Source organism: Gallinula chloropus (genome assembly GCF_964237585.1).
Source record: "Gallinula chloropus genome assembly, chromosome: 2".
NCBI lineage: Eukaryota > Metazoa > Chordata > Aves > Gruiformes > Rallidae > Gallinula > Gallinula chloropus.
In genome coordinates this window covers 40,838,791-40,851,820 of record NC_140086.1, presented here as the reverse complement: position 1 = coordinate 40,851,820, position 13,030 = coordinate 40,838,791, and the positions used below count along the sequence as shown (strand labels likewise).

Sequence of the window (13,030 nt, the reverse complement as noted above, 5' to 3'; positions counted from 1 at the left end):
AAAGCTGTTTTATTCTAAGTATCCATATTCATTCATTGGCAGCTACCAGGAAGAGCAGTGTGACAGAAAGATACACCTTGAAGGGGTTTAAATCATAAACTGTAGCAATACATGAGCTTCTTACACTGATTATTCAAACCCTCTTGTCTTTTACAGAGGGAACTGCAGCAGAACCATTGCACCGGATCAGGCATGCCAGCCCACGGCACATCTCTGATGGTGGCCGACTTCAGGCGTTTTCAAAAAGACCTAAGAAATCCAGAAGGCAGGCATGGCATACTCCTTCACCATTAAGCTTTCATTGTGATCCCTAAAAGTTGAAGAGTAATTAAAACCCTCTATCATTATTAACCAAGTTTAATGTCCTTTAAAACACTTCTTTTGGCAGAGAAATTATAATTATCAAAGAATTTTAAGGTAACGTATCAACTTCAGCATACTGAAGTAATTTTCTTAAATTTGAGTTGTGTATCATGCCTTTTCTCCTATCTTTCTGCTTAGACTGAACATGGTTTGTTAAAAAGTTGAATACTATATAAACTGGCTTCCACAAGGAAAGGAACAAATTTTACTCAGTCTGCAGTGCTTAGCATTGAAAACATTAGCTTCAAATGAATACTGTCTGCCTTTGCTGGCATAAAGTGTTGTAGTGAAAAAGTACATGAAAAATATGGGTTAAATAACTGAAATATTTGGTAGAAGCAGAAAGGATTTCTTAATTATTTGATTTTTTTTACAGAAGTTTTGAGCATCTTGTGCACTCCCACCAATATATGTAAAAATATTAGCAAAGCAACAGTAATAGCAAATAAATTATTCTGAAAAAGTAAAGGCTGCCTGGAATTATTTTTACATAGATGTATTCCAAAGTCTTCCTCAGTAAGAAAGTGCTTATTTAAAAGCTATGAATTATTCAGATATTCTTAAAACCTGAATTTTGTGAAATCAGGGGTAAGTCCTGAAATAAAACTTTGGATCAGAATTTATTCAAAATGTAATAAAACATGTCTCCAATTACATGATTATTTTATAGCTTGAGGCATGAAAAAAAAATAATTTGGAAACAAATCAGACTTACATTTTTCTGACTGGATTATACCTCCTCAGTGACTCACAATATGTTTTCTTCACATTCTTTGCAAGCCTGCAACCTTTCCCCACAAGATATGGCCATGGTACAACACCTTCACTACACTAAAGGACTGCTGTTAAGAGGACTGCTATTTTGTAGTGACTGTAAATTGGAGCTAAAGAGGTTCCTAACTTCAGTATGCTCTACCTCTAGTTTATGGGATGACTTTCTGCTAAGTCCCAATCCTTTTGTGTCTCAGATTTTGTGCCTGCAAATTTAAGATAATATACATGTGTATTTGGGGGGAAGTTTTCAGAATTTGCAGGGGTTTGGGAGGTTTTTGCATGCAAAACCCACTATATAAATTGACATTTATCCTTAAAATAAATGTCTTGTTTGTTATTTAAATTACTATTATCTCTTCATGCCTGTACTGACACTAAAATGAAGCTTAAATATGTCATGCTGGAGTGCCAGCACCTCCCAAATACAAATGCATAATGGGTCTTCGAGATTTTCCAGGTAAGTTTTTTAAAGTTCGTAGAGGATCTTTCTGTTCTGGTTGCTGTGATGTTCTGTTTACTCATCCTGTGACCAAGCAGCAAAGACTAGCATATTGTACAGACTGTTCATACTTTTTATAGCAGTAACTTGATCTTTAACTGGGAACAAACATCCCTTCTATGCAAGTGAGAAAACTCAACCTTTATATTAAAGTCCTAGAGGAATGGCTATCCTTTCAGTGTTTTATAAGATTCCAGTTTGCTCTCACAAAGAGGAATGATGTCATTTACTCAAGCTGCCTGAAGAATTGACTGGAAACTAGAAGTGCTGCATTCATAATCCTTTATTCACTTCAGTCAACCCCAAACAATATATAACGTATCACCTTAATAACTGATTCGTTTACCAGGTCCTAAAAATATCCACCATTTACATAGTAATCCTAGCATCTAAGCCTACCTTAGAGCTATCTTCTCCTTCATCTTCATGGACTGAACTGGATGGTGAAGGAGTTGCAGATTTGCTTCCAGGTGGAGAGGGCGAGTTGTGAGGAACATTGTTTCCACCCATATTCAAACCAAGCTGTGCACTGAGCTGGGACTGGTTAATAGTAGTCAGCTGCCCGTGCTGCATCATTCCTGGCTGCCTAATATCTGCAGGTTGAACCCTTGGCCTCATGGTTGCCATCTGAGGATGGGAACTATACTGGGCTCCTTCTGTATTCCGTAAATCTTGCATCTACAAGAGGAAAAAAACTGTATTAAGTATATCACTAATAAAGTGTTCTGTTCCTTTAGACCTCGTGGCCTGGTTGGCTACATAAGGCTTAAAAGAAATGGCAAGTACTTAAATCAACATGTAAATACTGGAAATAAACAGAGCAAGGATATGATTGACATTTGCATAACACTGACTGTTATAAACTATTCAGGCTCTAGCCTCAGCCCATGGGAACAGCAAAAAGTAACGAAAGCTTGTTTCTTTATAGGGGGAACAAAAGGGCACTGCTTTCTTTAACTGCATGTAGAGTATTTCAGAAATGTTAACAAACATGGACAGGTTTCCACTCTGAAGTTCAGAACCAGATCAGAATGTGAATATCCTCAAAATTAAAGATCCTGCTTTTCCTCTTAAGATTTTTGTGTGTGAGAGCTGTGAATCAGAAGCTGCAGTTTTCAGAGTTTGAATATCTAGTATTAGGTCCGAATCTATTTTTCCTGGTGCTGCCCAATGACATACTGCAATTCTCAGGATTCAGACGACTGACAAGAAGGATGCATTGATAGACTGATTAAATGATTTCTGAGTTGATTTCCTGCTAAGACATATATGAACAGAAAGCTCAGAAGTCGCTGGATTGACAAATGAATCCATTGTGCTATGTGGGTCACCGCTTCTTAGCATTAACGAGACATACTATTTTAATGCAAGCAACAAATTCAGTCTCTGCAAGGATAAGAATTAAAAGCACTGGAGGATGAAACTCCTTTCTTGTCCAGAGGTCAAATACACTATACACACATACAACAGCAGATTGCCTGTAACATCTTTTCACTATACTCATACAGAAGGAAACATGACAAATAGCAGAGAGTATCAGGGAGAAGCTCAGATTTAAGCTAAGGTGTTCTGTGGGTGATTCAAAATTGAAGTGTCAATTCAGAGCTGAAATGAAATAGATACAGTTGTCTTTCTGTGCATCAGACAAACATGCCATGCGTATTGAGAGGAATCTGACAGGAACTACCATTGTGTAAGTTCCATTACACTAAGGACGTGTGTTAATGGTTCAATATATTAACATAACCACATTTATTCTACTGACACTCTTTGTTAGGCTTGTCATCTGAATTGTCTAAAGATCACTCAGTTTTTATTTTTTTAAAAACTCTTAATAGCTCGTGACGTCTGTAACCTCTCTGTCTCATATACACACTCCTATATATCACAGCAATCTGTAAGATACCTTTCAACCAGTAATGCACAGAAAAAGAAAAGATAAACTTTTAACTTCACCTTTTCTCTTATTATTGATAGTATAGAAAATCACCAATCTTAGGGAGATACTTTATGAGCTTGGAGGTTGATCCTTGTAAAGCTGAATGGTTGGCACTAAATCAAACTAATATTACCATTAGTTATGACATACTTACCACTTTACATGTATGTCTGTCTCTGAAAAAGTAGTTGAAATGGCTTCTGACAATGTTACATCACAATTATACCTGTATTTATATTGCCTTAGAAGTTAATAGTTTTCGGTAAAAAAGGGTTATTGATACAAACATATTCCTGTCCATTTAATGACAACTAAAGCACCATAGGAGAGGAGCAGACAGCTCAGTCTGTGAAATCAATTGAAGGCTGGAATTTGAATCCTGGCAGACATTTATATTTTTAGAGATTGTTACTGGCTTCTTGTTCCCTTTCCTTCAGTACCATCCTCACCAAACATGCTAGCCTTGAAAGCTATCATTATCTCTGCCTCTAGCAGACAACCCATATCAAAACAGCTGTGCCCATGAAGCTGTAACTAGTGCTTGGCCATTTCAATCCCAATCCAGCTGTTGGAATGAGCCACAGCTGGGCAACAGGGAGTGGGAGTGTGAGCTACCTTAGGCCCTCTCGGCTATTACGGCTCACCAGCTGCCGCACAGGGCAAATGGGCAGGGGATGGAAACTGGGATGCCCACCAGCCTGCAGAGGCTGAGCCCACGCTGCCCTGCTTGCAAACACCTCGGGTTTTCATGGGACAGCCCCTTGCAGTGCTGGGTTGGAGCCAGGAATAAACCCCCTCATAGAAGGCTGGAAAGGCACGACTGTTTTTTAATAAGAATGCAGATCCTAATAATTTTATGAACTCTGGAATGGAAACAAGCACTATTTGAAACTCTAACAACTCTTTGAATAAATTTGCAAGGCATCTACCTCAGTGAAATCAGGGTAAAGGTTGTAATTTTAATTACTTTTTCCCAAGTAAAATATAATACGCTTGTTATTATTCAAACAATGTCTCCTTTATTAAAATCTCTTTATATGAGCTTCAAATTATTAGAGAGTTACTGTGGAACATTCTGTGTTTGTCATCTTTAAATAACATATTTTTTAACAGTCTGTATTGTCTTTTAGCTCCAGTGACGAGCATACACTGTGTTTTCATGCAACATGACACCAACTGGACATATCCCCATACAAAATATGTATGGGGAGAGAGAGAGAGAGTGATCTCTATGTATCTCATAGAATCACAGAATATCCTGAGTTGGAAAGGACCCATCAAATCGAACTCCTGGCTCCATACAGGGCCAGACAAGTCAGAAAGTGTGACTGAGAACATTGTCCAGACCCTTCTTGAACTTGGTCAAGGTTGGTGCTGTGACCACTTCCCTGGGGAGCCTGTTCCAGTGCCCAACCACCCTCTCAGTAAAGAACCTCTTCCTGATATCAAACCTAAACCTGCCCTGTCACAGCTTCATATTGTGCCCTCAGGTTCTGTCACTCCGAAGAGAGGAGATCTGCACCTTTCCCTTTGCTCCCCCTCATCAGGAAGCCACAGGCAGCAACGAGGTCTTCTTTCAGTCTCCTTTTCTTCAGGCTGTACAAACCAAAGGACTTCAGCATCTCCTTGTATGTCTCCCCCTTTAGACCCGTCACCATCCTCGTTGCCCTATGTGTATATATTTGCAAAAGAACCCTTCACTAGTGAAATTCTGATTGCAAATAAGGTAATGCAGTAGAAAAACCAAGAAAGGTATTTTTCTTTTTGTAGGGATTCAGCTTCTGAATTTTTAAGTCAGATGAATACCAAGCTACCTTTACAAAACCAGGAGGAAGCAGCATGAAGACAGCTTGCTTAACAGCACATGTTCCCTTTTAGATGCTAAACCAGAAAGCCTCATTTGAGATACCGGCCTGCAGAGAAAGGCATGACCTGGGAACACGCCAATGTAAGTCCATCACAGAGAGCTGTGACCCTCACCAAGGAAGATCCGCATGGCTCTGCAGCTGCAGATAGGATTTCTGTCTTGACTCTCTCTGCCTCGCACTGAAGAGCCTGCCTTTCCCTACCCTGCCCCTTCCTATTGAGAAAGTGAGATTGCCTAAGAAAGTGGAAGCAGGTCATTCTGTGAGTAAGCACGGGCATCTAGGCGACTAACTTTGAAAAGTTACGAGATCACACTTTGGAAAACATGTGATGATCAACTTTTGGGGTCGTAAAGGAGCAGCAAACCAATAACAGCCCCATCTTCCCTTTTAGGTTCAAGAACAGTTCCACCCATGAAAACCACACACTTTGGTCACTGCAATGGTGTGACAGTACACCCCTAATGCAAACGCCGTGATGACCTGATCTCTGTAAGAACAGTGGCACTAATCAGAAACACTCTCTGTCAGCAGTACATGCAGAGTATGACCAATTTCTTATAAACTACTTCAAAATCAGAAGGTTCCTATTCCTTGCTCCTCCAGATGGAGTTTTACAAAACCTGCCAATGTGTAGCAGTGCTGAAGCCATATTCAATATGCAGAAGCAATATTGCGAGCACGCTCCTGCCGAATGCAAAGCTGAATACAAATCCTGCTGGGTGGCAGAATGCCAAATGGAAGAACAAAGTTAAAGAGTTTGAGTGTTGCAGAGGATAAGGACAGCCTTAAACTGACGCCTTCAATGGTCTCTCTGATGAGGTAATAATGATAATATCTGGCACTTTAATATCATTCTCCATCTGTCAGTTCCAGGATGTTTCACAATTTGTGTTATATTCAGCTTTAGAACATGCCTGGGTTTATTTTGGTTTTACTAACAGGGAAGCTATGATACATTTCTTTTCATGGCTATTTTTTTTTTTTTTATTTTTTCTGTTTGCATTTCAGTTATAAGCAGAAACTGAGCATCCACCCCTGGAAGTGTTTGACTGCAAGTCACAAGACATAGTAAAAGCTGCTAATTCTGAAATTTGTACCGATAACCCTTCTAATAGGCACATGTATTGCACAAAACTAGAACACGGTTGTCTGTCTGAAAACAAGCTCCTAATGCCCTGCTCAAAGCTCCTAAGGTAGTAAGAATAAAGTGCTTTAAAAATCAGACCATCATTCTCCCCATCGGGTTAAAGCAAAAACAAAGCAAAGCATGCAATGCAGAACTCAGTGATATCATCCCTGCACGGAAGCATCTTACTGCAGGACAATGTGAGTACAGTATCCTAATCACAGAAAATAGTGCTAGAAGGGACCTCAAAAGGTTATTTAGTCCAACACTTTATCTCACAGCAGGATTAGCTATACCTAAATCATTTCTGACAGATGTTTGTCTAACCTCTTCATAACCTCCCTAGGCAATTCTTGTGCTTAACTATCCTTAGAGTGGAAAGGGCTTTTTTCTGTAATGTCTCACCTAAATCTCCTTTGTTGTAATTTAAACCTACTACTTTTTGCGCTACTCCCAGTGGACATGAGGAATGTTTTTCTCCTTCTTTACAGAAAAGTTGTACACACTAGAAGGATATTATGAATTTCCCTTCAGTTTTTTCTTCTTTAGACTAAACAACTAAACCTGAAGATTGAAAGACTTTTATCATATGCTGTGTTTTCTACACCTCTGATCATTCTTCCTGCTGTCTTCTGGACTATGTCCAATAACCTTCATATTTCCTGAAATATTGTGCCCCAAAGTCCACAAAATACAAATATTCTTATCTGACACAGCATTCAGACTCCTTCATCTCCCATGGGATATAGCATATAGCATTAAAAAAATCCCTAATTATGTGTGTTTTTGATAAAAACTAGTTAACCCATGCAAGATGCAGAGAGTCAAAATGCAGGACTTGTAACTAATGTCCCAGAAGGTGGCTTTCAGAAGCAAATAATTTCTTTTTAAGAAGCATTAGGCAGGCAGTTTCAAAAGCAATGCATTGTTAGCAAAATAATTCCCATGTTATTTTTCTTGTTATAATTAAAAACTGTGATTCAACATCTCCCTGAAAATCCATAAAACTCTGAATTATCCCTTCCTATTTAAATTTATTTCTAATAAGTGTTATCAATAAATGAAAGAAGAAGGACAAGTTGCTTTAACAGACTGAAGTAAATACAACAGGTCTAAGTATATGCAAGAAACTCTAGGAATTATGCACTGGAGATTAAAAGATTAAAATCTAAGGAGAAATACACAGGGTTTACTCACTGACGTAATTGGAGAGCACATATCTCACTACCCTGGGCAAATTCATATCAAGGCACAGCAGGCATTGTTTCTGTTGCCACCATCAGGTCTTACAATGATTTTAGCTTACTTTTCTAGTAGCCGAGAGTTCTTATGAACTTTTTTGATGGACACTGTAGAAGTGGTTGACAGTTCTTTGCTTCTTGTCTGAGTGGTCAAGGTAAGTCAGAGAGCAACCATTTTAAATACTATGAGAATCTATGCTTCAATCAATTAATTTAAACAAAATTTGGGGAGAAAAACCCAGGGAATCTATGAAGATACCCACAAGTGTGCGTCCTTCTTCACAGGTGTCACCCATCTGTGTCACCATGAAGGCATCACAGACATTGTTTGGTAGGCAGAAGGGGTTTCTGTTATTAATCTTCTCGTTTACATACCCAGGACAACTTGTGCCACTACCTGTGGCATATTAAATCTGAGTGTTTGACTGTTCCTGAATAATGCTACATTAAAATGCAGCACTAGTCCCAGTTATGCCAACCTCTTGAAAAGCCATGAGATTTGCTTAGAAATTTTACTGGTGTTACTTTAGGTGTTCTAATTGCCTTCTACCATAAGCCAATGCACATCTGCAAGATGTTTTCCAGTGACACAGAGATACTCATTAAAAACAGAGAGAAAACAAATTTAATTCCTACATATTCACATGACTCTTTAAGACTAGGTTTCAAGAGAATAGAAGATAACATTAAGTTGCCAGGTAGTTTTGTGAGAGCTGGCATACAGAGGAGGAATTGCGTTTGGCAGACCATACCCAACATTTATGGTAAAAACAAACAGTTCCAAACCAAAATTCATCAATATTTTGAATGATCCAAAATACTAGTAATATTCACCATACAATCAGAGCTAATTTTAATCTTAAAAGAGTACCTAAAAATAGAGAAGGGACCATTTTAGACATCTTTGATTCAGTTCATACTGATAATCAAGCAGTAGCACCTCGTGGTTATTCAATGGACGTTGGCGGTTAGTATCCAAGATTAACAGCAACTTAATCAAAAGCAAACCATGCAGTTACATGTTTTGCTTTCCAACATGGTGATTCTATTCATTGAGAAAAGTTAAAACTTGAGATAGCTTGAACATCTGTATTTGTACACCAGAGGAAAGCAAAAAAAATGACCCGAATATTCGCAAGTCTAAAATCTGAGAAGAAGATAGGATTCATCAGAGTGGATAAAACCAGTAACTGGTATGTATGTCCTGTCTTTAACGAAGGTTGCTGAGACCCAAAGATCCACACACTATCTGTTCTTTGTTGCTATTCAGTTAAAGTAGAAATCACATCTGCAACCCCAGACTTCTTTTGAGACCGAGTGGAAAAGAAAGATTTGTTATGAGAGCTAAGGTTACCGTAAAATGACCACAGAGAACCATTCAAAATGCATTAAGAGGGATAACTCAAAGCACCACCTAACAGAGGAAGGGATGTATGTTTTCATCATCTCATTTTTATAATTCTCTTCTGTATCAGCTAACAGCATAATGAAAGACTAAGTTTTAAAGTAAGTGGGTATTTGGGGAATATTTTAGTGTTGTACACAAGTGAATTTTATATACTATGCCCAGTGAGTTTACAGGATAAAATGAAAGAATCATTCAAAATTTCTGTTGATTAGGAAAACAGTCTGAAAACTAAACAGCAGAACCCTCACATGTAAAAAGAACACTAAACTAAAAAAAAAAACAACCCAACCCCGCAACCCTATTAAATTTACTACTCTAATCTTTTCAAAATCATTCTGCTAAAAATTAAACCACTTCAGGTTGTTTTATATAGTGCTGGTTCTGTAAGTGATCTTAAGCTCCTTTAAAACAATTATATACTCAAAATTTGACTGCAAAATTTTATAGCATGATCACATAATTACAAGAATGCAGTAATATACAGTTTCTATATTTCTTGGTACACAGTTAATTTGGTGACTATTAACATTCTTTTCTACTTTACGTTTTAATATCCTTTGAGTCACACAGGGCCAAGGTCTCAAAACTAATCATAAAAAACTACCGACTGCTATTCACTCTAATATAATAACCCTTTATTTAAAACAACCTCCAATAAATTTCATTATAAGAAGTTATTAAAAGGGTTAAAAACCTATTAAATGTCAAAGAATTTGCTTGACTCAAACTTCTAATAAAGAAACAGAATAGGCTTTCTTTCTGAATTATTTAAATCTTTACTGACTGTGCACTGAACCATGAAATTAGAAAAGTGTTATTAGAAGTGTTCTCTGGTTTTTATAAAAGTTGTAGCATAGAATATATCAAACCACAGTCTTTAACTAGACTAGTTAAAGAAATAGGTTTTTAATCCTGAATACATGGTTTTCACTGATATAAAGGGTCATAATTAAAAGTCTGGCCTGGAAGCTGCAGATAATAAAATTATTATTACAGGAGCATACATGTTCATTTGGTATATTCTGGATGCGTGTTTCCTTTTTAATTTGGACAAATATCTTCAGTTTTGTTTGATCTTGCAAAGTCCACTAATTTGGACCCTCTCAGCTAACAATTAAGCTTTTAATAGTGACTCATTTTAAAGAATTAATGGTGAATAATTTGTGTTATCTTTTTCTCTTTTTTTAAGTGTCTAATGCTTAACAGCAGGTATAGGTTGACAGCAGACAAATGGGATCTAGGAGGTACAAGTCAAATATTCTAGAACACATCTTCTGATAACAATATTATCCCTTCACTGCTTCTCTGCAAATAACAACAGAACTGTTTTCTATTATTTCACCCGTTATTTACATGAGGAAAGCAATCATCAGTTTTACATTTATTTTAGGGATGCTAAAGAACTCCTGAGTCAGCAGTATATGCACAGGTTCACTCAAACACACCTGAATCAATAACCTTTCATAAAAAGAAGTCAGAAAGACGCTTGAGACAGTAGTGTCTTCTCTTCTTTTAGACAATAAAAACAGAAGCATCCAAGGGGTGTGGAACTGTTAAGCCTAGGAATATAAACTAGATCATTGGAAATGCTGTGAAGAGTGCAAAGTTATGCTTGCTGTAGGGCAGGCAACTACTGTCGCAGTGCTTTGCTCCTGTCACTGACCAACACCACTGCAGCAGCCAGCCTGAGATTGCTGTAACCTTTGTCGGCTTCTGCTCCATTCTATTCTATTCAATTCCATTCTGTGCTACTCTGTGCTATTCTGTTCTGTTCTTTTCTGTTTTTTTTTCTTTCTATGATGCTCACCACAACAGTATCAAACTACCTTCCTGCAGCGAGTTGGGCGATGTGACTATTATTGTCACATGTTGTTAGCTCTATCTGCTGTAACAGACAAAGGCACACTGACCACATCATCCATCTCTCCCTACCACAAAGTAAAGGAAGTTGTATTAGATGCATTTATATTAATAAAACAGTCTGGAGAATCTTTCTTGAATCAGTGTCACCCTCCGGGAGACGATTTGTAAATTTTTCAACAGATTTGCCAAGAGAGGAGAGAGTGCTAAGCACCGTGCAAGGCCAGGAAAGTAGGTAGTGCATAGCTGTGTATCAGTGATGTCAGTGCTTCTGCCACTGAATTCTGTCACACGTCTTTTAAATATTTTATATGGTAGTGTTAATATTTAGAAGATTGGGGGATTTAGCATTTAAATAAATTTCCAATGAGATATTCATATTCATGACATCACAGATTTCAAAAGAAAGTGCAGCTTGCATTTTGGAAAGTGTTTAATTGGAAATAAATTGCAAATATTAGAATTAGACTGGGAGGTTTAAATAAACATATTTAAGGATATTTACACTTAGTAAAGAATAACATGTGACTTAAATTATTTATTATGTTAAAACTGACTCCATGAGAATTGTTTGGGTATGCCAGTGTTTGTATGCTTAGGGCAACAAGTATACAGTCATTTCCTAACTTGTTAGGTGTGAAAATATTTGAGGAAGATGTTAGGACCTTGAATGACCAAGTAACTCTGAATTCTAGTCCATTCAGGCTCTCACATTGTTTTAAAGAACTTAAATTTCAATAAGGGATGGTTGCCCAAACAGAAGCTACTGGACCTACACTCCTTAATGACAGAAAACAACCAGGAAAAATACTGAATGGTGAAACAGAAAATGTAAGAGCCATAACCACAGATCATTCTTGATGACTTCATATTGTGTATCATGTTAGTTCATGCTCATCTTCACTTCTCAACTCCTCCTGAGAAAGCTCATCCTTAGATTGTAATTGCTGCGTTATTTCCACACACAGCAACAAATTCTGGAGCTTGATGGTGAATTGGGCTCTGCCTTTCCCACCCTGTACAACAATTAAAGTTAAAAAAAATTTAAATTCTCAATATTTAATATAAAGCAAAACTCATCTGAAATGCACATCTGGCTAACTTATGTCCTTCTGTGTCTTCTAGGGTTTCTCTTTCTCCCAGTAACTGTTCTATTTGCCTGTTTCAAAGAAAGTTCTGCTGCTGATTGAGTTTCTGTCTTTTGTATCTTTTTTATCTTATCTGAAAACCCATGTTCCTCAGGTTCAATGGCAGGAGATCTGCCTGTGTGCAAGGGATGTCCATGTGGGAAAAAACAAAAAATTCCTTCTGAGTAGGAATTCACACAGCTGTGACACCTGAAAAGCTGGACACCAGATCAACTGGAATGAGACACTTTTGAAGTATTATCAATGACATTTAGTCTAAGTATGCTGTTTCAATGAGAGAAATGCTTTTGCAAGGGACGAAAGACTGTCTTTCCAGTGTTGTCCACTTGTTTAGGCACTGGACAGAAATAAAGGGCAGAAGGATCTCAAATGAAAAACTTTTCATCCAGGAGGCAGAGAAAGGATTAAAACCTGAGTCTGCTTCATGCTCTAATCATCTCATTACCCTCATCATTAGGCTGATGAGATTTCTTGCTGTTCTGCACAAACATTTAATGGACATTGTTTCCATTCCAATGTGATATGAAGTTGGATCTCTAAAACCAAGGTAATGCAGGCAGATCTTCTCTGCAATTGTCTATATTGTCCCTCTTAGGCACTGTGATGTGGAACATCCTTGAAATTATTTCCTGGAGCCACAGTGTCCTATCTGGGGCTACGATTTGCAGAGGGCATTGTGACTACAACAAAATCTCTTAAAAAATTAATCATAAACAGGGTCTGAACATGAGTGAATTTGGGAATGACTGGATTAGGGGGACTCAGTTGGCTCAGAATCCTCAAGGCCCAGTGATAAAAACCACC

At 37.7% G+C, this 13,030-nt stretch overlaps 1 protein-coding gene across 1 annotated transcript in view; it reads right to left on the bottom strand.

Annotated features, from left to right (window-relative positions):
* TOX (thymocyte selection associated high mobility group box) overlaps positions 1–13,030 on the bottom strand; it is a gene marked incomplete at both ends in the record, with an annotated part of 217,658 nt that overhangs the window by 42,282 nt on the left and 162,346 nt on the right. The window contains one exon of the mRNA XM_084280566.1: positions 2,036–2,314. Coding sequence (XP_084136692.1) covers positions 2,036–2,314 — 279 coding nt within the window. The remainder of the gene's footprint in view (positions 1–2,035; positions 2,315–13,030) is intronic.